Source organism: Lutjanus erythropterus, chromosome 14, assembly GCF_056507025.1.
Source record: "Lutjanus erythropterus isolate fLutEry1 chromosome 14, fLutEry1.hap2, whole genome shotgun sequence".
Taxonomy (NCBI): Eukaryota; Metazoa; Chordata; class Actinopteri; order Lutjaniformes; family Lutjanidae; genus Lutjanus; species Lutjanus erythropterus.
The window spans coordinates 11,894,512-11,919,660 of record NC_139330.1 but is presented as its reverse complement, the minus strand read 5'-3'; the positions used below and the strand labels follow the sequence as shown (position 1 = coordinate 11,919,660).

General features: G+C 40.5%; 1 protein-coding gene across 1 annotated transcript in view; it reads right to left on the bottom strand.

Annotated features, from left to right (window-relative positions):
• LOC146315238 (cadherin-23-like) overlaps positions 1 to 15,275 on the bottom strand; it is a 149,880-nt gene extending 134,605 nt beyond the window's left edge. Inside the window, exons 1-2 of the mRNA XM_084736542.1 lie at positions 15,181 to 15,275; positions 9,332 to 9,406 (exon numbers count right to left, since the gene is read on the bottom strand). Of these exons, the coding sequence (XP_084592668.1) occupies positions 9,332 to 9,406; positions 15,181 to 15,265 (160 nt within the window). The 5' untranslated portion in view covers positions 15,266 to 15,275. The remainder of the gene's footprint in view (positions 1 to 9,331; positions 9,407 to 15,180) is intronic.
• Positions 15,276 to 25,149: the final 9,874 nt, after the last annotated feature.

Below are 25,149 nucleotides of genomic sequence, written 5' to 3'. Positions count from 1 at the left end.
TCAGCAGCAGCAGAAAAAAAACAGAGCACTTTCTGCAGCCAATTGGCACAGAGTCACTTATGGATTTCCAATTCCCAAACACCAGACAGTCTTGGGGCTAAGAAAAGCCTAAGCCTCAGAGCAGCATGTATGTTCTTCTTGCAGTCATTAAGTCTAAAAGCAATTTTTTCACTGTTATAGAAATTACTAACAGTTCATGACACAGGGCAAACATGATATTTTCCAGCATACTAAGCTAGCAGAGGCATGGGAAACTGAGAACCATGAAATTTTGAGGTTCTTTCAAAATTTTAAAATGTAAAGAATTTTGGAATCGCTGGAATCAAACCCACGGCCACTGCAGAGAACTCAGTAAAGTACATGGAGCGCACCCTCTTCAGCTGAGCTACCAGGGTGCCCCAAGTGTTTACAACTTAAGTAATAACCTCCAGTATAACCATTTATAATTCATTTATAAGGGTAATGTAAAGTGGTTCCAATAAAGCCTCTACATCAGAAAGCATTGAGCCAAACAAGATAAAAGCACATTCACACCACAAAATCAGCAATCTGCAATAGTTGGCAATAGTTTTGAATACTGCTTTATTTATCACTGCAGCTAACACAGTCAATATAGTGAGTCAGACAGCTGCAAAAGAGAGAAACAGAGACGGTGTCCGGAGGAGGGAGTGTTGACAAGCCATAGTTAATGTGGAGTGCACCAGGCAGCTGACAGTGGGGAATTGGCTGGGGAGAAAGTACACAGACATTATCAACACGTTTAGGGGAAGGCTTTAATAAGTCGTTCCTTGAGGCTACTTCCTGCTCCTTAATTATTATTGAATTAGGAATGCCACGGAGCTAATTAAAAGTGCAAGGTATTTACTGTGGCAGTAGAAGAATGTGAGGCAAGCAGAGGAGAGCGAGTGGGAAAGAAAAGGCGTCAGCGCTGGTGCATCCAGCTAAAATCCAACACAGGATTTTTTTTTTTATAAAAGAGACTGTGGGCCTCCCCCCAGACAAAGCTTAGAAAAAGACACCCCTCTTTAGTTTACTTGCTTAGTTTTGCTCAATTCCTGAATGCCTGGGATCATGATTTTGTTATTTGATCCCACAGACCAGGGGTGCCACACACAATTTAATCCCGCGCCACATCAGCATTATAGTTGACCTCACAGGACCGGGTATTAAATGTAAGATTATATATATCTATCATATCACATAATTGCCTCTGTCTTCAATTGTTATTTGTTTAAGTAGTAACTTAATTAATTAAGTCTAGGAGGGAATAAAGTCAAAACAATAATCAGGGTTGCCTCACTTTGGATAGCCTACAGGCAAGATTTCAAATCCAGAATTTATATTTGCTTAAAAATGAGATGATAGCATGTTGTTAGGTTACATTTACTAGATACAAATACCAGGTGAGAGTGCCACTGCTGGGAGTGGCTGTATACTAGTAAGATCTTATCTAGCATATAACCAAGAGGTGGGAATAAGTCACACATGTGCAAGTCACAAGCAAGTCTCAAGTCTTAACCTTCAAGTCACAAGCAAGTCCAAAGTTGCTGTGGTTAGAATCAAATTTGTGACTTAAGTCTGACTTAAGATTCAATAGAGTATACAATGCCAAAAAACAAACAACCAAAATTAAGAAATGCACTTAACAGCGAACATTCAGAAAAAATAAATAATTCATGTACGAAAAGGAGTCAGGAAGAAATGGATACTTATCAAGTCCTACCCACCTTTTTTTTTGTTCATCAGTAATCTGAAATGCCTCAGTATTCACACTTTTTGCATCAATTTTCACCAAACGCAACTCAATCAAACACTGACATTCATAACACAGCAAGAGCAAATAAGCAAAATAAAATGAACAGAACAGTACAAATCAAAATCAATGAGACATTCTGTCCCGCAGTAGTTCCCCTCTCTCCAATCCTCCCTCCCATACGCATTCAGTCTGTTTTTGTTACATGTTCTTTTAAATTTGTTCAGTGTTGGACATGTTTTAATTTCGTATTTTACAGTTATTTCATTAACTCCTTTGATTGTTACGCAGTGGCTTTTAGTGTTGGTCCTCGCTGATTGTTTTTAAACACAAAATTTCCACTTAAATTATGTTGACTTTTTCTCATTTGAAACAGCCTCTGGATACCAATGATGACATGATTTGATTCATTTTGAAGTTGGACCAGGTCTTAAAATTTTAGGTCTTTTATTTTGATAAAGGGTGGGTTGGTTGGTTCTCTGTAGGTGGTTTTATTCACAGTTCTTATGACTTCAGTGCATGAATAAACAGACACACAACGGCATATATTCTGACATGTGTAGTTTATGGACACCATACTTCTGTAACGCAGCGCTGGATTCTATTGTGTGAATTATATTCTTTGCACTCTCTCACAGGCTGCACAAAATGAGGTGCCAGGCCAGATTCGGTCAGACACTCAACAGCTGAGTCAATCTACTCTAATATTGCTGTTTAACTTAACTTCAGACTACACCAAATACATAAAAAAGGTCTGATTAAAAGCATTTCTTAGTTTCTGAAAAAGTTAAATTCCCCGAAACTACTGTATCTCTGAAAAGCTTCTCTCCAGCCAAATTACATAGATTTAGGGTATTCTATGTGATCTCCTTTTGATAACTAATTTTTTTTTTTCACTTCCATTCACTGAGCGTCCCTGAAACTGTTTGGAGCCCCCCTGCCTGGGGAGGCCCACCTCCCACTTTGAAAACCTCTGATCTACATCTTTGATGCACAGGACTAAAACATAAAAAAATGTCCTAAAGCTTTGGCTGAAGAGTCTTGGCTCTGGAGCAGTGTTTCCCTGCTGGCACTGTAAAAGAAAAGAAAATATATAACCGAGAAAAAAGATCTATTTGGGTTGAAATAAGAGCCGGTGTACTACCTCCATTTGGATGTCTAATTTGTCCACTGTGTGATGTCGGGGAAATTGAAAAGGAGTATCATTTTGTTTTTTTATAGCCCTTTTCTATTGAAGATTTCATGCTCTTTTGTTTAATGACAAAAGATACAAGTGTGCTGATGGATATGAATGACTCACAATGACTAAAATAGTCGTTTGAAAATGAGACCTTCAATTCAATTCATTCACTCATGTAATGAATAGTGCCAGAAGCTTCTCTGCTGTTTTACTCCCTGCCCTCTGAGGCTTCTCACTTCCTCGGAAAAAAATAATTGAATTTGAATCTATACAATAACTCATCCCGTTTAAATGAACACATGCTTTAATAACGTTAGCCTAAGCCAAATTTGAAGCCTTCTGCTCAATTGGCATACACTACAAGACGTGCACAAACCATCCCAGCAGAGTGTGGAAGTTTCTTATTTCGAACAAATGTTGTGTTCTTTCCACAAGTTAATTACTCAGTAGAGAGCTTAATCTGCCGAATCAGGGCAAAGTGGATTAGGAGATGAGAGCGTTTAATCAAAGTGTTCTCTCAGTCTAATTACACATCCCATTTCCTGACACAACACACACTGTTATCTGCCACTGCATTTAAACATCAGCTCCTCTGTTTAACTGCCCCCCCCCCCTCCCTTAAGAGCGAATGATCCCAGTGCCTGAATGTGACATAAATGCATGAAACATCAACACATACATGAATACTCACACTAAATGGATGGACTGGCTAGGTGTTGCTACAGCCAAGGCGCAAATCTGCGTAGGCCCAGTTAAGTTCCCACAAGCACTTTAGCATTTTCTTATTTTTAACTGTGAAAATATGTAAAAGTTAATCACCACCCACGTCGCTTTATAGCATGCGTGCACAGTGGACAGGCATAGGGGTAAATGCACTTCTTGTTGTGGCTGCACTCCTTTTATTTCTGATGTTGTTATAGACATTTAATCTATAAAATTCTAATAAATGCACAGCAGGACACATATCTTCCACCATCAAGTTTCATTTTGGGGGTGGAGGTTGCTTGTGTTTTGTTTGTTCGCAAAAGAAATATAATCACGATTATGATCACAAAACATCACATTGCCAGCCCTCCCTCCACAGCGCTCAGCGCTCCACACATGCACATTCAGCTATAGGGGGAAAAAAAAGCCATATGTTGTTTGCATTTCTTTAAACCAATCACAACTGTCTTGGGCAAAGCTGAGCCCAGGAAGCGGAATAGTGTCGAGGGGGAACTTGTTTTTGTGGAGCACTCGCACATCGGGAGGCAAGCTCTGGCATTAAAATGACTACATCTCTGCAAAAGAAAAGGTAACAGCTGTTAGCTTGTTTACATTCATACCATTAGTGTCCCAGGTGCTAATTTGCCATTTTTAGTGAGTAGGTTGCAGCTTGGAGGTTGTTGTTGTTTCCCAGGGATTTTGAAAAGTTAGATAGCGGATGCCTCAATGCCGCTTGAAACAAGCAACCAATAGCAGACTTATACCCGCTTTGAGAGTCTGACAACTAAGACGAGTAGTTGAGCAGTTCATATTACAAGTGTGTGCACTGTAAATAAGCATGCACTTGCAAATGCATTGCACTTTGTTCTGGTTGCTCTTTTAAAAATCATTCATTTCATTTTCCAACTTTGTGATAGCCATTTCATTTGAAATATTATTTCCAATGCACAGTTGTCCATTTAAACATATGGAATAAATGCACTTCTGTATTGCGTTTTGTTAGACATTTAATCTAAATCGACACCACCATTTTTGGAGGTAAGACAACTGAAGCAGTAAGTCATCAGTAGATTATGACGGATGTCAACAACAGACACTTTTGAGTACTAATTTTACTGTTTGCCTTAGTTTTCCCTTCTAAATAAGTTTGGCTATCCTGGAGGATTGTTTCCAACCTGTTTGAATGTTGGAGGAGGAGGAGGAGGAGGAGGAGGAGGAGGAAGAGGAGGAGGAGGAGGAGGAGGAGGAGGAGGAGGAGGAGGAGGAGGAGGAGGATGCATTTCTCTTTGGAGCATAAAAGAAATGTTATTCTTTTTCTAACAATAAGGATATAGTGCAGTAAAAAGAAGATATAGTCAGAAAACCAAGGAAAAAAAACAAGGAAAGAAAAAAGTATAAAACAAATTATCACACACACAGCTACCACTGTTACAGGATTAATAATGCCAATCATTCATCTCACCCCTTAAATGCCTTATCAAACACTGTACTTTCTCCTGCAATTTTGAATTAAGTTTCTCCAAGTGGACGATCTTGCTCATGTATTGTGTGGCCACATTGGCGCTGCCCCTCGCTAAAGTCTTTCATCTTTGCACATGACACATTTTACATATAGCTATTCTGTTGAATGGTCTTGATCCAAATGCAATGAAAAACTTCATATGGAATGTGCTGTGTGCATATTTGCTTTTATTGAACAAAAAAACAAGAACTTCTGTATAAAGTTACTTGGAAGTCACGATTATTGACTATTTCCTTAACATGCCACATATTAGTCAAACCCCCTTTCAGCACCGGGAGATAAAAATTCTGGAGCCAGCCATGCAGATGCACAACACTGACATGCAGAGAATGAACATGAATAGTGTGAGGATTTTTGTTCTAAACACCATAAAATATTCCTCTTGTAAATATTTAAATTAATCATCTGATGCATCGTATCACCGCAGTGTGCAGCAAACCATTACTGCAGCCTAATCACGCAAATTCCTCTGTGGTTCAGTCTCAGCCGTGTATCAAGCCGCAGGTCTTGTGTTTGCCTGCATAAAAGACAATGAAAACTGAACTCAACACAGAGGCCAAGGAGAGTATATGTCAGAGGTGTGAGTTCACACTGAGTGAGGGCCTTCCCCCATTGTGTTACACGTGCCTCTACAGCTCAACCTGTATCTGCGCATCATCTTTCAAACACCTTGTGCTGGATCCTGAACCAAACCCCTTGCTGGGGAGAGGAGGGTGTAGTCTCAGATCAAATATCCATGGCGTTTGGATGTGTTCCTTCATCTCTCTGATAAATAATCATGTGCTCCTGCTTGCCATACGGAGCTGAGGCTACTGGCCATGAGCTGAAGTCACTGATCTGCTGCCTAGACAAGGCCAGAAAGAGTGGTGAGTGTGTGCACAGGCATGCAGACAAGATTTAACCGAAGAAAGTCTGCTTTGCTAATCCCTATAATATCATATCAATGGTGCTATTGTGCATGTGGCAAACTGCTCACATGAACCCTGTGCTGTTACATCATTACCAAGAAGCCTGACAACCTCCATGGTAACTGAATGCAACCATTTGGAGTAGCTGTGGAAACCTGATCACTGGGCTCAAGTCATGCACTTTGGCTTCAGTCAGACAGGTGCTCATTTATGTTCATCAAATGTGTGATAAAAATAATGGCCTAATGAAGTATGGAGGAATGTATAAAAGTTTGAATATGATTAAACCGCCTCCATTGTGCCCTGAAAGTCCAATTTAACAATTCTTTATTCTTTGCACAATCTTTCCACTGAACCTTGAGATGAGAAAATATGTATTTTCAATCTACCCTTTATTCAAATCAAGAGTAAGAGCGATGTCAGCATTGAAATTGCTGCCGGGCTACTCTATTACGCCAGTGTGCTGGATGATAAGTAATCTTGAGTTTGTGTGTTAGGAAACATGTGGGTGTGTGTGGCAAAAAGGATCTTATGCTTGTCTCCACTAGACCCGCTTTTAAACTGGACAAAAAACCAATTAACACCCACAAACATCTGGCCTTTGTTGTCAGTGGAAAAGGGAGCACTCAGCAGTCAGTCCCGGGTCAAATGACTCTACAGTAGTCACGGGTATTTATTGGCTATGGCTCCAGTTGGCAGTGATGATAATTTTTGCCCCTTTTTGGCAAAGGCAATGAAGGCTTGTCACCTCCGTCGGTAACTTCTGTGACTCTTTTGCACCTTTTTCATACACATGTGCTGCTTGGCCTGAGCGTGTATTTACTTCTCTCAAAACGATGGATAAACATTTCCAAGAAATTCTTCACAAGTCCCCGGTTATTTTGTTATCTTAAAGCTTTTATTATGAAGCAGCAAAATCTGGAAATGTTGGGTTTTCATTGGCAGTAACTTAATACAGCTCCTATCAGCTGAAAGTGAACATGAAACAGTAAAATCAAAGTTAGTATACCCCAGCCCCAGCTCATACATAACGGACGCTTTCTTGTGATAGTGCACCTTCCTAGGCGAGCGAGCGAACATTGCTTCGGTTTCTTTTAAGGGGATGTCCTAATCTGCTCCATGCATTAGTAAATAGGCTGAGCGATTAGCTCTATTTGAGCACAGGTTTGCACACTTTGTCAAAATCGATGCTGACATTCTTCAAGTTAATATTTCCCGTCATCAAGGCAGTCAACAGGGAGGAGGAGATGCTAATTAATGAGAAAAGGCACCTTTTATATGATCCACAGCAGCCTGTTTATAGGGATATCCTCAAAAAGGACAAGGTTTGGAAGAAAAACAGGGAGCTGTTGGGAGGTATAAGTAAGCAAACGGTCCTCCAACTATACAGAAACAAGACTGACCTCAGAAAATGATGGTAGTTATGAATAAAAAGAGGGAAAAATCACTCACTGCACTGCTGCAACATTGCTCCTATTACATCTGGATGAAAATGAATTGCACCGACATTACATATGCAATAATGCAGTAGAAGTACAATATGTGCGTTTGTCCTTGATCCATGTGCATGCATGTTGTCAGGGCCTCACGCATAAAGTTCACACAGGGCTTCGCAACCCACCTGCGACATCTCTGTGCACAGATGTGAGTTCATTCTTGGCTGTCAGGTGCACATCATAAAAACAGAAAGGCAAACTTGTATAAGTGCAGTAGGAAAAAGGGTTATTCACCTGTTTTTGGTGGATTTATAGTTTTTTAAGAGCTTAAAAAACCTGCATATACACACACTTTTGGTGTAAAAACTGTCCGTGACAACTTCTACTCACAAAACACACACACACTTGACTCAGTGGCTTGTGTGTGAGTGTGTGTCTGTGTGTTCATGTGCTTATGAATTGGAGGGCCTCCTAGACGAGGACATCTGCTGAGCTAATAAACAATAATCTTGACAAATTGTCGTTGTCTGATCACTCAGCCCGCCCTCATCATCACACCACTGAAGAAGCCATCACAGGCCGAGCCAGAGACATGACTGACAGCTCTCTGGACCAGTGGAAGGTGCTGCTGGACCGAAGCCCAGCTGCCTGAGGAGAGGACACTATGATTCATGGCCAGAGGGCAACCTGGACAGAGTGGTTAGGGAAATTAGCAACGCCACCCACCAATACATCCATGCCCTTCACTGGTTAGAACACAAGCTGACTGGAAGAAGAGATGGACTGCAGCCAGAAACTGCTTAGCACCGTTGGACAAAGATGCCATATCAGGCAACTGTGAGGGTCACGGTGATGATGATTTACTGTAGGCTCGGCGGGATACTGTAACCTTCTCTGGCTGCAGTACAGAACACACAACTTAGATGATGATGATGGAGATGATGCTGGAGTCTATGTGACTGGGATAGTGATAATGATGGAGGCTTTGAGATGTGTTTGAACTTTAATGACCCCAAGAAAAAAAAACATTAAAAAGGAAAAAAAAATGATAGGTTGTCTGTGCCTGCAACACGTAACCCCTCATATAAAGCAACTCTGAAGTGTGTAGGCATGGTAAGCGATCACTCCCTGACTCAGACTAGGAGTGTTGACAGACTGGCAGAGTGTAAAGGTCATGTGATAAAAAAAAAAAAACTTCCAGAAAATCAATCCAATATAAAGGATTTTAATTCCAAGTCACTGACACCCTCAGAGATGATGAAAAGCCAGACATCTCCAAATTGCTCTGTCAATCACTGCAACCAACAAAAATGACAAAAAAATAAATAAGAAGGGGAATAATAGATCCAGCAGGAATCAGACTCAACCGTGTCTGGTGTTTATGCCGTAACCCCCAACAGGAGTGGCACACAACACACAAGCTAGCTTATAATAACATGGACATATCAAATATGGACAAACACTTTCATCCACACATCAACACCTGGATGTGAAATATCCAAAGCAGCGCAGGTTTCTTTTGTGGCAGCTATATATTATAGAGAATCACTCATACAACCAGACTCTGGAGTGTCCTTCTCATCACACATACAAAAACATACACGTGTCCTGATAAAGGACATCCTTTGCCATCACCGTCAGTGTCTTTTCTGACAACTCTCCGTGCTTGTTGTTTTCTCTCTCAGCTTATATTCACGGGGCACAGAGGACAGACCATTTCTGTGCAGTAAACAAGACAAAGAAATCCACAAAGACAGCTTTACTGTACTTTCCTTAGACGGTGTAGATACATCAAACACAACATGCTGGCACTCCACAGAGACTCACCGACAGGCATATCTTCATAGATGAGAAGGTAGGTTGAGAAGAAGTAGTTCAGGAAGCGTGGCGGCTGGTTGGAGCCTGTGATATAAAGAGAGAAAGGAGAATGGTAATTCAAATTATGTCCAAAAAACATAAAAATCCATCAAGATTAATGTTTAAACTGTGTTTTATACATGATAAACTGTTCTGTATAAATAATAACCATTATGGCAGTTGTGTAAATTGAATTACAGCAGTGTTTCTCCAACCTTTTACACTGCACACCACCTCAGAAAATACTAAGCTCTCCATGTACCACTTTTTTTTTCTAGCAGGTGCTGCATTTCACTGACACTTCTTAGTCCACTTAATTTCCAACATGGCTACTCAAAATATTCACCTCTTAATCTGCACTTTTTTTGTAACAGTTCCATTTTGAAAATGAGTGCTTCAAAAGTACCATAATCATAGATCCAGTGTGCATGTACTGCGTGAGTAATTGTGACTACACAGCTGGCTGATACTGAGCTTACACACCATCAGTGGTACAATTACCACAGTTAGAGATTTTTGGATACTTACTACTTACACTACTACTAGTCTACTTTTATTGTCAATAAAAGGAAACATTTGGAGAAAGGAGAAAGCCCAGGAGAAAGTACGGGGTCAGAAACACCACTGCAATGAGCAGCTGAACTGAAAAACTTGGCATCAAATTGATGCAACTGATGCCAGCGCACACACCGTTATTCTCATGTTTAATTCATTTTCTGTTTTCACACTGCCTCCTAAAAAAAGCAAGGCCCCTCCCTCCAGGAGGCTGTGGCAGATATATTGAGCGTGTGACAATGTATAAGCAGCGGAGTAATTGTATTCAGTGTAAGACAGTGAATGACACCAGGGCACTTGTACTGACGTTTTGAGGAGACCGTATCAAGTTTGGAACTTTTCGAAGCAGGGCTGCAGAATTCATCACAGTGTTATCAAAATCGCAGTATGGCCAAGTGCAAAATTCAGACCACAGAAGCTGCAATTTTTTGATAAAGGGAAAATTTGTAACAAAACAGCATTATATTGATGTACTGTAGTGCTGCAGAGATGCACCGGGCTTCAAATCACTTTCTCCAAACGTAAAAAAAAACATGTTTGTTTGGTAATGACCCCAACAAATGTCACATTGTCATGGAAAAATGACCATTGCCACTAATCGTGAATGGTTTTGCAATTGTAGTATCTGTCGAAAGAAACCACAATTTAAATTTTATTTCAAAGGCAAAAATATCAACACTTAAAACTATTTCAAGGAACTTTCATGTTTTGTTGATCTGGAGGCTTCTGTGGACAAAGGCGGCAGTGTTTCCACTAAAATAACCATAAGATATGACAACCTGTTAATTTTCAGTTCTCCACCTCCATTCCAACTATTTCTATCACAGATAAATACACCCAGCCTCTAAATCTTATTGAACAAGAGCTGTAGATCTGACCAAAACATAGCATTAGGTTTAAAGAGTCTTGCTCGGAGTAAGGAACGTAAGCTGGTTAAACTTCATTTAATAAGAATGCTTTGCTTAGTACATTTTCCCAGCTTGAAACCATTGATCTCGGCCTTTTGGAAAATGCAGGCAATCCTTTAATTCCACTATACTGCCAGACGTTCAAGCTGGTGTGTACCTAGTACAGCCTGTGTATCTCTGAATGTAATACAGGCATTGTGATGTAAAATGGGTCAATGGTTTTGTCTTTGTCTCAGGAAACTGGCTAAATCCTAGGTTGAGAGGCAGCTGATTGTTCTCCTCTATACATCAAATCCGCCCTAACTCTCTGTTTAATCTGTTAGTTTGGAACCTTAGTGTCAAGTATAAAAACGGACCAAACGGGAAGAACAGTCAACAAGAGTGGTAAGATTATAAGATCAAGCAAAGCAGCTGTCCATTATACAGCTGCTCACATCAGGTGGTGATGGTGGAGAACAACTCCATCCCCTCAAGGTTGAATTACCGCCCTCGGTTACAAGTTTTTGAAGTTTTCCACCGTTCACTAAAACATTCCTGGGTTCACCCAAGGTTGTTTTCGTGCAGACAGCCAGTTTGTAGGCTGGTGTCTTTTACTGTTCTCCTATAATTGTTTCTCTTGATCCTTCTAGCAAGTTGAGAGTTTTGGCTGTTTTCGTCTGTTCACGTCTGTATGTGAGCGTATCGACTCTGTCTATGTCAGACAAACCTCTGCAGTACATCACTCAGCAGAGGGACAAATACATAAACTAACCTTGAACAACAACCATAACAACCCCCCTGCAGGTATAGACTAGTCAAACTCAGCCTCTTTAAAAAAAAAGAGGTTTTACAGATAACCACTTTCAAAAGCATTTACTGCTGTCAGTTTTGGTCATTATTTTCATGCTTTAACTTGAATAAAACGTTTACATGGTCTGTCTGTAGAGTCATTCATGCCTCCAGGGTTCATGAAAACCCTTCAACAACATGGTCTATTTGTAACACTGCACCAGCCTTTTTTATCATTTATGAAAAGTGAGCTTTTCACAAATTAAAGCTTTAAATATGTGAAAGCTGTCATAAAAAGGGATAAAATGTTGAATACTCATTACCTGCACATGTTGGAAGTGCGAGTGTATTTTCTATCATAACAACAGAACTGAACAAAAATATACATGCAGCACTTTTACTTTTGCTCCTATTTTCACGAGTAGAAGTCTGTCTGACTGAGCACTTTTCCTTTGCTAAGATAATCCATCCACCTGACAGGTGTGGCATATAGAGACGCTGATAAAACAGCATGATAATTGCACAGGTGTTCTTTGGAGTGGTGACAATAAAAGGCCACTCTAAAATATGTAGTTTTATCTTTAAAAAAGGACATTTATTAGGCACTGAATTGTGACTATTTCACAAAGGGCTATAGATAAAAAATTTTTCCACTGGAGGGCAAAGTCATGACCTGCCCTTCTCTGCCGGTGACTGGCTCATACTTGTTGCCTTTGTGAGTTGGACTGATAAAATTTGCGCATGAGGGGTGTGACCGGTTAGGGTTAGGGTACGAATATTAGTTTAAGCTAATCAGGGGCAGAGTAGGGCTAGTCATGACTTTGCCCTCCTGGGAAAAAAAGTGCCCCGCTTTCCAAATCATGTACTTTTTCTCTTTACTTTAGTAAGTACTGCAGCTGTTCTTATAAAGTTGCATGCAGTATGCATACAAATGGGACTTCCTCATAATATTACACCCTGAACCTTGAGTCTGACTTGTTAATACACCCTTCACAAAGCATTGTGGGTCAGAATAGCCAGAAAAGCATGCTGGCTTGCATACTGCAAAAATACGGCTGCAACTAACGATTACTTTCATAGTTTTTTCAGTGTTTCCCAAGATGACGTCCTCAAATGCCTTTTTTTACTCACAACCCAAAGATATTCAGTTTACTGTCATAGAGAAGTAAAGAAACAAAAAAATATTATAGTGAATTTTGCCTTTTTTCTTTAAAAAAATGCTTGGTTATTAAAATAGTTGGAGATTAATTTAATAATTGATTAAAAACTGATTTATCATTGCAGCTCTACTGCAAAATGCTACTGAATGCAGTAGGACATCTTGGTATTTTTTGGCATATTGCATTTGACATTCTCTGTATTGGGATGTACTTTTTCCAGCATACTAAATACTATGATAGTATGAGTATTGGAACGCACAGGTGGTATTTGTATGAAATAACTATAGTTCAGTGCCAAATAAGACAAAACTGCACAGTTTAGAGTGGATTACTGCTGTTTTCCTGCTGTTTAATCAGCAGCTTTCTATGTCACACTTGTCAGGTAGAAGACTTTAATTTTTTACCTGAACTCATGAAAAATGGGAGCAAAACCCAAACTGTTGTGCTTATATTTTGTTGAGTATATATATGAAGTGTAATCGGGCCAAAATGTGATACACCTCATATTGATTGCTGAGTGTAGGAGGCAGTATCCACTACAAAACCACGCTTCTGAGGTGGTGTTTAAGGGTTAATAGCCTGCCGTGTTTGGGCAGGGTTCTGTGGTGTCAGAAGGCAGTGCGATACAAGCTGTTTTGTTGGGAAGATCAGGGAACAAAGCTGATGGTCTTTGATCAGCTGAGCTGGGCGGCAGACCACAGAGACACTGAAAGGAGAGAAGGGGAGACCGGCCTGTTTGAAGTCAGAATGCTTGATAGAGTGAATTGGTGCTTTGAAAGCGGGAGCTTTACGTTCAGTCTTGTGCCCGTCTGTGCGGAAGAAGATGCTTATCTCTGGCTCGCCGTTGTGGCTCTTTGTGGGTGCCAAAAACATGGAGCGTGCTTCGCGGGATAGGAGGAGGGCTAACAAGCTCCTGCCCACACCTGTGGCATAATTACTACGAGGCACTGCGTCAAGCTCGGATAGTGGAATGCAGATAAATTACAGCCACAGAATAATCACAGCAATGATCATCAATCCAATTTGCTGGATCAGGGAGGCAATGCTCAAGAGGAGCGTGGGGTCAGTGTGCTAATGGGTTAGTTAGAAAGAGAAAAGGAGAGGAAGACAGAGGTAACACAGAGAGCAAACACAAGGTCCCTCAGCCTCTCACACTCACCTCACAAATGCGAGCAGCGAGAAGCTTGAGGACTCCAGAGATATAAAAAAAAAATGCCTTGATAAACTCATTGCACTTGATGGAAAGAGGTTGTGGCATTCACTTAATAACTTTCCCCGCTGCTTCAGCGCTGTGTGTGATTGGAGGTGTCTCCTGCTTGTCACTGTGAGACAGTTACTGAGTCTTTCCACAGCATCGAAGCTCTCTCTCACTATGTCTGTCTCTCTCTCACAGAGACACACTCAGCAAGGAGGCAAACATTTTAAAGTAGTTCTTAAGCCGAACAATGATGTGAGACATTATGCAAGCGAGGGACGGGGGGAGGGAGCAGAAAAGGGGCAGAAAGAGTGAAGTAAAAAAATATGAATGATGAAAAATGAAATGAAAAAGAAATAGACCAGGTACAGGGCAGAAAGATAAGGTGGACGAGTCAAGAAAAGGTAAGGAAATGTGTAAAGGTACACGACTAGGTCTGGGCCGATTCATTGACGTAATCGACGTCATCGATTACGAAAATACCTCGTTTTGCGTAACGTGCTTCGACATGTCGCAATGAACTGCTGCACCTGGTCAGGGCATAGATTCATCCGGAGAATGAGCTGCAGCTAAAAAAAACCTCGCCACAATCATCAACAGTGTGGGAGTATTTCAGACAGAGACGCAGAAGTAAGCTTTTCTATAAGCGTCGCAAACTGAAAATGTTTTATACTTTCTGTTTACTGCCATGTATGAGTGAGTAAATGACTTCATGACACAAACCGTTGTTACAGTCTGTAAATTAAAAACTGACCAACATGAGCTTTCAATTTCAATGATTAAATCGAATTGAATCAAACCGAATCTGCAACTTGTATGTTTTTCTTTTTCTTTTTTTTTGCTCTCCACGCCTGCCGCACTTGCCGCATGTCCGGAGAAAAAAAAAAAACACTTCCACTTCCACAAAGGTGGATTTATAGTTAAACGTTGATGCCACAGTGGTATTTTTAAACCCTCATTCCTGTATTCAGGAAACACTGACTGAACATAGTCCTTCTCAATTATTCATCTTCAAATTCACACTGTTGCACATAGTCACAAAAACAGCTGCCAAGTAAAACCAGTGTCCTCTCCTTTTTGCCACTGAGAAGCTACATTAAATTGAAATATATGCACTGTGCCAAGGATGTGGGGTCATTATTTAAATGATGCAGCATAAATGCCTTTAAATAAGACCAGTTTTTGCAGATTTACACATATTCATCCTTCTTCTTTATAGTGTAGAGGACTCACCTTCACAGAAAGAGTGGAGAATGAGGAAGGGAAGGAGGAGCTTGGCAAATGTCATCCTGCCGCCTAAACCCACACTCCACGACATCACCTGCACCTGATGGAGCACACACACAAACACACAATACTGTACAGTCAGACTATTATTTGGTAGAGCTGATTATCCACATTGCAGTTTCTGTCGAGCCACATAATGTCCAAACACATTTCAGCGCCTTTATGTTGGGTGATTACCGTGTAAGTGAGTAGGAGATGTGAGCAGTGCAATTAGAGGACAGAAAAAAAAAAAGATCCTGTGTGTTGCTCGTGTGTGTGTGTGTGTGTGTGTGTCTAGAGGGGCTGGGTGTTGATAGAGGAAAATTCACAGCAACAGCTCATTTACAGTATACTGTTAAATAGCCATAATTAAGACGTTGCACCGTTAATTGTCTGACGAAAACAAAAAAACTGAAAACATTCATCTTGTGCAAAAAGGAAAAATGTAAATGACATGTTCAAGATGGGCGTGGCGCAGCTTCACTGGACCAGTTGTAGGGTCAAGATCAGTCTCACGTATCCAGACCCGTCTCCACAGCCCTGTGTTAGCACAAGAAACAGGTCTGGCTGAACATGTTATCATCCGCTATAGGGGAAAAAAACGCAGGCTGGCTGACGGTTTAAAGCCCAGGATGCAGCGATGGTGCCCCTGAAAAATAGCGTTGGGGAACTTGTTTTGGTGGAACATTTGCCCAGTGGCTAAATCCCAGCAAAATCAAAGGTAACAGCTGCTAGCTCGCTCACATCCATACCATTAGGTGCTAATGTGTGTGTGTGTGTGTGTGTTGCAAGCTCAGAGGCCGTTTGAAAATGCAGATATCAGATGAAATATGTGGTACATGGCAGACTTATACCCACAGTCTACACCCAGTGAGTCAGACTAGGTCAAAATTGATGAATAATAAAAACTTGTGAAGAGTCTAGAGCTCATTCATGGTCAGGGTTTTTGCTTAGAGCAGCACTCCAAGTCTAATTCCAGCACTTTTCCAGTACGTTCAAGGAGCATTTTCAAGCTTTCAAGCACTTTACAGCTGTGTGAAAAGACATATTTATATGCTTACATACTCAAAATGATTAGGCCCCATTTCATTTCATAATCCGATGTTATTGTGCTATAAACAACCAAATTTATGCTTTATGGTTGAATTCTACTGAAGAGTAACAAATCACAACAAAAATTATCTTTTTTAAATGTGCCACCTGTCTGTAATTAGGCTTTGCATCCTCAAATAAAGCAAACAATTCTCTCTCTGACTTATTACATCTCTTTATTTGAAGTTAATTATTTAGTCAGTGAGTTTATTATGAAAGTAATGCAATTAAAATTTCAAGCAGTTTCAAGCATTTATCCAAAATCCAAGCAATTTTCAAAGTTTGAAAAAATTATGTTAAAATTAAAGTGTTTTCAAGGATTTTCACCTGAAGGAAGGGATTTACTGACAATGTTGCTAAATAGAGAACACAGACTCATCTCTAATTACCTATAAATTACTGCACAGTCTTATTATTGACCTCCCATACCACAAGTATAGATATAAACAGACCCAGACAAGATTTTCTATGTTGAACTATATTTTCTATTAATCAATAAATTGTGTGAAATTGAATATATAGAGTAGGTGAAGATAATTTACTCTTAATCATCATCATCATTGTTATTATTATTATTATTATTAACTTTACACTGGAGGATTTGCTATCAGCTTATAAATGTCCATTTCTCACACAAGGCTCTGATGTATTTTGATTCTCTCAGCTGTCATGAACTTGAGTTTCTGTTGCTTAAAAGTTATATGAGAGTTCATTAAATTTTATTTTAATACTGCAAATTGTTGCAGACCTCTGACTAAGGCTGGGTATTGAATTTCAAGAGCTAAGGAGTAAATCTCATCAGTGTCAGCGAGCGCTTAAGCAGACAGCATGCTCGTACCAAGATCTAATAATGCTGGGTTTCTAATTTAACATGTTGTCAAGGCTTGCAGGAAAAATTTATTTGTATCGAAAGAGGAATCGTTCAGGAACCGAACAAACCCAAAGCCACGGTGTCGGTATCTGTAATAGTATTGAAAATCTGTGAGAGATACCCAGCCCTACTTCTGACCTTCAATAAAAATCAGATGCAGACCTTTGAGTAGTAAGTTTGCAAACTCCTGATCCACACCTTAAACTTACAGATTCTGACAAAGCCTCCTCTGAATCATTAGAAATCACGTACTGGTCTTCTGTTACGTGAGGCTTCCTGTAAGGCAGCAACTCAGGCGATGTTGTACCCCTCACCATCTTCCCTCCTTCCCCCTCCCTCCCCTCGTCTGCCCCTCTCCCCCCCTCCCATTTGTTCCCTCTCTTTACACTGTCATCACTTGTCCCAGCAAGGCCTCACTGGTCGGCAAACTCATTCAGTAACAATTTAATTTTGAAGGGTTATCTTTCTAAATTCCCCCTCTCCCCAAAGCCCACTGTGTTTCAGCTCACAGTAAAACTTGTGTTCAGACAGCGCTGCTTGTCCTTCAGGTATCTGATGGCAAAAAAAAAAGCTAGAAACCAGCGTGAGAAGCAATAAAACACAATACAGATGCTGCTTTGTGCAGATGCATGCTGTCGTGTCGCTGTGGTGCTGTTAGAGACACACAGTATGTGGTGGATTCAATTCAGACAAAGCAGCTAAAATTTACAGGTGAGTGAGAAAGAGACACAAGGTAAAGAATAGGCTGTCATTGCATATTGTGTATATTATATATATGTGTGTGTGGTTGTATGTGTGCATGCTTATAATAGCTGCGCATGTGTGTCAGTTTGAATAGCCACATTTGTTTTCATTTGGATTCCGGTTTCCTCAGCATTATTGCATTTCACTTTCAGTAACAATGCAACCCGCGTGGCTATGTCTGCTCCTTTTTTGCTTCATTCCTTCCTCATTTCCTTTTCCCTTCCGTCTTTGCTCATACACATTCATTCGTCTCTCTCGATGCGCCCTGAAGACCTCGTCTCCCCCCCCCCCCCCATATACCCTTTCCTTCCTCCTTGTCCTCTCCGATACAGTCGTGGTTCCCTCTCTCTTGTAAAGGATATTATCTCGACTCAGGGGGGAGATAGAAAGCTGACAACAACAGCCTAAAAAGACTTACACAATTTGTCCTTTCTTGCACAAAAAGTCACTTCCACCATTCCGGCCTGTTTGTATCACAAACACACCTGAGGTAGCAGGACTTAGACACCCTGGAGCACTTTAAGTAGCCTCATGTACTGACACGCACAGTTTATCAAACCACGTAACTACAACACAGCATGCTACAAGACCTCAGGGCAAGATCTCAATGTTTCCTGTGTTCCTCCTCGATGGTTGGTTAGGGTTGATCAGTCTGGATGAGGACAATCAATAAAGCCCATTCCCAGCTCTCCACACTGAAAAAAATAAAATTGTACACAGGGCAGCGAAAAAGCTTTGAGTCTCTTTTTGGTCTTGTTGTTTTTAAATCCCTTTCACTCAATGAAAACATTTCACTGAAAAAGTTGTTTTCTCTGTATCATTTCTATATGCTATCTTTTCTAAACAGAGTCAATGCTCTATTGATTTTTTTTAGAAACTGAACATCTGAACAAATACATTCTGTAAAACTTAAATAAAAACAGAATGCAATGATTTGCAAATCCTTTTCGACCTGTATTCAATCAATTACAATACAAAGACAAAACATTTAAACTGATAAACTTAATTGAGTTTTATAAATATTCACTAATTTTGAATGTAATGCCTCTAACACGTTCCAAAAAGCTGTAACTTTGGTTGCTCAATAGTCTGTGGTCTCCATTGTTGTATTTTTTGCTTCATAATGCACCACACATTTGTGTCACCAAAATCTTGCAGAGTGTGTTTTGCCATTGTCTTGCTGAAGTAAGCAGGACATCTCTGAAAAAGACCGTGTCTGGATGGCAGCATATGTTGCTCCAAAACCTGAATGCACCTTTCAGCATTAACAGGGCCTTCACAGATGTGACAGTTACCCATGATGCCATGGGCACAAACACACACCCATACCATCACAGATGCTGGCTAATGAAATTAGTGCTGGTAACAATCTGGGCCCCGTTTCCCAGAGCCTTTGTAGCGCTACGTGCGCCGTAAGTTGTATTTTAAGGTCTCCCGGGCTGTTTCCCAGAGTTGGGAGGCTTAGGGAGACCTTAAGTATACTGTACCATCATTTTTCATTTCCCTGCTCTAGCATATAATGTAGGAAAGTGGTTGATTTATGTGTGATCTTAACTGCCATACAACTGCCCCCCTTTGCTCTCCACTACATCTCCCTCACACACACACACACCCTTATCCAGCCTCCTCACTGATCCTTCCTCCAAATGCTAAAGGACATTTCTGAGATGACGAATGGTTGAAGATGAGTGATGGATACTGGTTGAGACAGACATGTTGGGTGTGAGAGTGCTGAGGCAGCCATGGAAAATACAAGCAGTCCTCCTGCAGCAGCAGCAGAATCCGTCTCTCTGCTCTCGCCAGGATGCAGGAGGATTCAATATTAAACATTCGCACAAAGACAGCACCCCTGCAAAGTTACAGACACACCGCACTATGAATAGAGCATCAGATGGTCACACTGACCTACCTATCTTCAGTCTTGTGAAATGTATAACTTGGATTGTGTGTATTACTCTACGCTGTTGTAGCAACCTGACTGAGGCAAAGTAAGCAGCTGCTATGGACCCTGCTCTGAGCGAATTACGAACATGAAGGTTAAAGATAATAACTTATGTACTGATGTGGTTAATACTTTATGCATGTTATACTGTTTGAAAGCGCACTGCCAGACATAGCCGACAAAACATTGTTTTTTCATGCACTGGTCAATTTTGGGGAATTTTGCTTCCATAACTTTAGAAAGAAAACATTTAAAATACAGTTTATGATTACCCTATATATAGTGTATAATATACACGAATCACAAGAATTTATCAGATATTAGCTAATTAGCATACATTTAATTAGATCTACATTACATTTAACATCTCAGAAAAGTTGAAATACACAAAATTACCATCTTAAAGTAAGTAATCAGTTGGTGATGGTCATGGTGGTCATGGTGATATCCATTAAGTTTTAAATGTTACGATATTCACCTTGTATTGCCATAAACGCAAAAGAGGTTAATATATTGTGTTTATGTTGTTTATGTTTATATTATTTATATTGTGTTTCTATTCTGCGCACTTGAAAATCACAACTTTAATTTTTAAACTGCTGACCAGTTGCTTTTGGGGCGGAGAAACACTGAAGTTTTTTACCGAACTCTAAAGGTTCATCCAAATCAGTCATTTTAAAACATACTCCTGGGTATTTTGGTATGCAGATAAAATTAGTTTTGCCCAGGTTTTTTAAGATATCCACTGCTGCCACTACACCAACATAATTTAACATAATTTCTGAATTTAATTGGTTCGATTTATGATGCTCAGTGTATTGAAAAATTCAAACAGCAACACATCTTTCCAGAGAGACTGCACGTAACTCTTGGTCAGCAGTTTTTATTGGAACCTTGTAACTATTTTGAAGGTTAAAAAGTACCGAACACTTTTCCCAGCAGGTCTGTGGGTTATCTAGAGTAAGCAGGACGTTATTAGTAAAAAAGAAACTTTGCTGCTGAGGCATTTAAATGTCATCTTACAATACTTTCAGCAGCAGGAAAAAAGTTCCATTTAACTCAGCTGTCTTAGTGTTCAGTAGCAGAAAATGCCGCTGCAGATATTATATGTCAGAAGCAAATCAAAGTGAAACTATCTCCATGGTGTGATTCACTGGGGGAAAAAACAAACAGAAACATATATTCTTTGCGAGTTGGGTGAACTGACCCTCGAAATGCTCGGTGTACCAATTTGTTGAAAAGAAACGATGCCAAACGATATTCCTAATTCTACTATTGTTATGTTGTAGCACCACTTGAACTGACATTATTGAAAACAGTAAACAGTTTCTTAGTTATTACATGGCTGACTCAGGCTATTGTGTGAGCATAAAATGTGCAGTTTATAAGGCATTGTGTGCCACTGTAATCACTTCAGTAACAATGTAGTGGAGGCAGAGTGGGAAAGTGAGAGGTGGTAATCAAAGCGCACCAGGAGCACCATGCATGACCCTGGTCTCCATACTCAAACATTAAAACCCAGTGTGCTGATCATGGACTTTATATGAACTGGGCTTAAACTTTCTCAAAATACTCAGGTCACTTTTTGACCACATAAATTCAAGGTAAAGTCAAACACAGAACTGAAGACAAACAGATTAAATACGAGCATTTTATGTGTTGATCATAACTGAAAATACAGACTTGCTTGACTACATGAAAAACTTCATGGCTGTAATCCTTCTGTGGCATTAAAGAACATAGTGTTAGTCCATAAATCATTCAGTCAGTCAGTTCTAAAGCTCTAAATCTGATCCTAAACTGTGCCTTTAAAGGACCAGTGTGTAAGATTTAGAAAGGGTGACTGGCATAATATGGCAGGAATGGAACATAATATTCATAAGATATTGTCATTCATCTACAGTCAGCTGAAAATAAAAAAGAAATGTTTTTGTGTTTCCATTTCTTTAGAATGAACGGGTCCTCTTCTACAGAATCCTCAGAACAGAAATCCATACATTTGTAAAACCTTTAACCATTCAGGGTGGACTTATCACAATAACAGAATTTTAAACTTCGATATAATACTCTTTCTAAAAAAAATGATACTTGATACTTCTTTTGATATCGCAGGAGAAAGAAGTCCTTGGCACATAAAACAGGATTTTTCTTTCTTCTTTTTCATTAACAGCCTGCACACAGTGCTGGTGCAGAAAAAGTGACTGAGGACTGTCGGGTTTTGCTGCAAGCTAAACATCAGACAGAACACTCAACTGAACTGAATAGAGGTTTTGAATGAGCACTTAGATCATTTTTATAATAGCTTTGATACTTTCAACACTATCAAATGTTAGTATTAACTGCTTTGAAACTTGTGGTATTGAAAACATTGATATTTTTGTCAATCTTAGTTCAGGAATAGTTCAGTCAGAGAAAGCCTCTTTTTTTTGGCAGGATCTTCTGATCACATTCACACCTGGAAGCTGCCCAGTACAACCACAGCTTGATCTGCTATCTATGGTAGCCCAGAACGGACAAAAAGCGCTACAGGCGAGAGTAATAAGTAATATGTGTTTCTGATTTTGGGTTGAACTGTCCCTTTAAAGGAACGCAGGGGCCTTTGTGGTGGAGTTAAGTTAGTAATTAGTGCAAAAGCGTGATTAGCTTTGCATTTAGTGGAGCACAGTGGGACAGTAAGACGTGTTCCAGTCAGTCAGTTATGTGTGGGACGATTACACTGCAGAGGACAGCGCTAAGCAGGGACGTAGTCCTCGATGCAAGCCGGGCCTCGCTGCAGCGTTGTCCCACTCCACTGGCTGCACTGTCACCATCTATCAATCCCTCACTTTCTTCACCCCCTCCTTCACTCTGTCAGAGTGACTGCTCATCTTCTGCTCACCCCCCTCACCCATAACAACATCTCGTACCAGTCTCCCACTCTCCCCAAGCCTGCCTTTCCCTGTCTGTTTTCCTTTGTTTTCCGCTCTTTTTAGTCATCTCTCGCTTTCTATTTCCTACTCTTGGTCTAATCTACATTGACCCGTGTCTCTTCCTTTTTTGATTTACCACACAACTTGGCTCGTCCAATTATTTATGCATTCTGTAGTCATTTCAAATTGTCCTTCGTTGTGCCAAGCTTTGGCAGATAATTGTGTCTCCCGTGTCCTGATGTAAAATGTCAACAGAACAAACACACGTCTTCTGTGGGCTGTGTATCTGTTGTGTCGTCATGTTCAGCGTGGGTCCAAGACGACCATTTCTTTGTGCCCAAGGGGTAATGAAAAGTATATCTTATGATTTTTGAGTATTTTTCTGTAAAAAGCATAGGATAACCTTTGACTGCTCTCGCGGCTTGTTTGTTTTTATTATTCACATGTGATTAAGGAATCATCAGTTTCTCATAGTTATGCAGCAGCCATCTGAAAGCTGAAACTATTTTGACTCCATTAAATCACGTCCAGTGTTTACACCTGTAATACTTGCCAACATGCCCGAGATCCTGCCCTGGATCCTGATTTAAAGGCAGACTATTTTAAGTCCTAGATGACTATTAGGAACACATACAGCTCCCACTGGGCAAAGCTTAGGGTGGCTGAGATCCAGGTCTATTTAATGAGTTGTGGTCCTATATCTTATCTGACAGTAATGTGTGATTAAGGCAGTGTAAAGTGAAGAGTAATATCTGGACCCGCTGTGCTCTCTCCAGAGAGGCCTGCCTGCCCACATGGCTACATCTCCTGGCTTACAGCACTCGATATTATTGATTACATGGCAATTGTGTCTGACTTGCCTTAACCTCAAAGGCACCCTTCTCGGAGGGAGGGGTGGGTCTCAGCCGGCGGCCAAATCTGGATTATCGCAGCAAATCAATGGCAGATTTGTGCCCGCCCTCGGTCCTCATGAAAAAGCCATCACTCATTAGCACAGTGATCACAGACAGATTAGCAGACATTTGGAGGAGGGAGGGACAGCGGTGCGCTGATGAGCTGAGTAATGTCTTCCTTCCCGCCCTCCTGATCTCTTCATCTCCAACATGACATGACTTTCTGAAAGCCTTAGTCAGCAAGCCTCACTCACATGACAAGAGTGCAATGTAAACGGGATGGCATTTGGACTGCAGAGCATGTAGTGCCTCCCAAGTAGAAATGATAATCAAGCTGGCATTGCACATCGAGGCTGAGTAAACTGTTAATGTTGGTCGGGTCATATGTGAAACTGCTGCTGCTGATGTTCCACTTTCTTAGCAAATTAGCAGCCAGGGTCTTTGGAAAAGAAGTTCAAGACAACATGCAGACAGTGAGATTTCCTGGACAGCAACACTTAAGTTTAGCAACCATAGTGGTTAGCATATTCAGCATGCGGTCACCATTTCCATTAGTGACCCAAATTTAGTTTTCCACAGAGTTAGAACCATATGAGTCTGTGTGGTAACAAATATTTCTTCTGAATTTGCCACATCACAAAAATTTGAATAATTAAAAAATTAACAAATGTAAAATTAGGTTCATGGATCATGAAAAACATGAGTAATTTTCTCTGCTCTGCGATGCTCAGGTCATGTCCACTGTCACTCATGATCGGCAGGGGGAGGAGGTAACGTTCATAAATTGGTGTGTTTGTAACAGCTGAACAAAACAAACCAGGTTACTTAAAGGAAATGTTCTTCTCATCATTTGCACTGCTAATGCTGAATGCTAAGGGGCTCTAGTTTATAGCTTTAGACCAGTGTGGGCAGACACACTAGTGTGCCGTGAAGCAAGTCCAGGTGTGCCTTGGTATTTTGTAACAACCATACACAATTATTGCAATATACAACTATACAAAAACTATTTTGCATGCACTCATTCCCCATTCTATACTGGAAAAAAAAAACTTTAAAAACCTTCTGTCAGGGGACCTGTTGGCTAACCCCAGGGTTTTGCCATTTGCACAATGACAGCTATTTTTTTTTTTTTCCCCCACCTGCACTCCAGGAACTCTATCTCTGATTTGCTAGTAGGCTACTTGGTTATAGAGGCTAAGGGTGCAGATCTCATTACAACTTGGGGGACATTTATCAGACAGTTATCTGCTCTGTTTTCTGAGGAGGGAATGCTGAAGCCGAGCAGAGTGGCGAGACAAAATAATCTACAGAAAATGTGTGTGGAGTCGGCTTCTATCAAATATATATCTTTAATTAGGTGATTCATGTTGATAATTTTTTTCAGAATAATTCACGGGGGGTGGGGGGCTAGAATTTGGGATGGACACGTCTCCTCCATCTCCCCTGGCATCTGTGCCCAACATAGAGGCTACTGTGCATGGATAT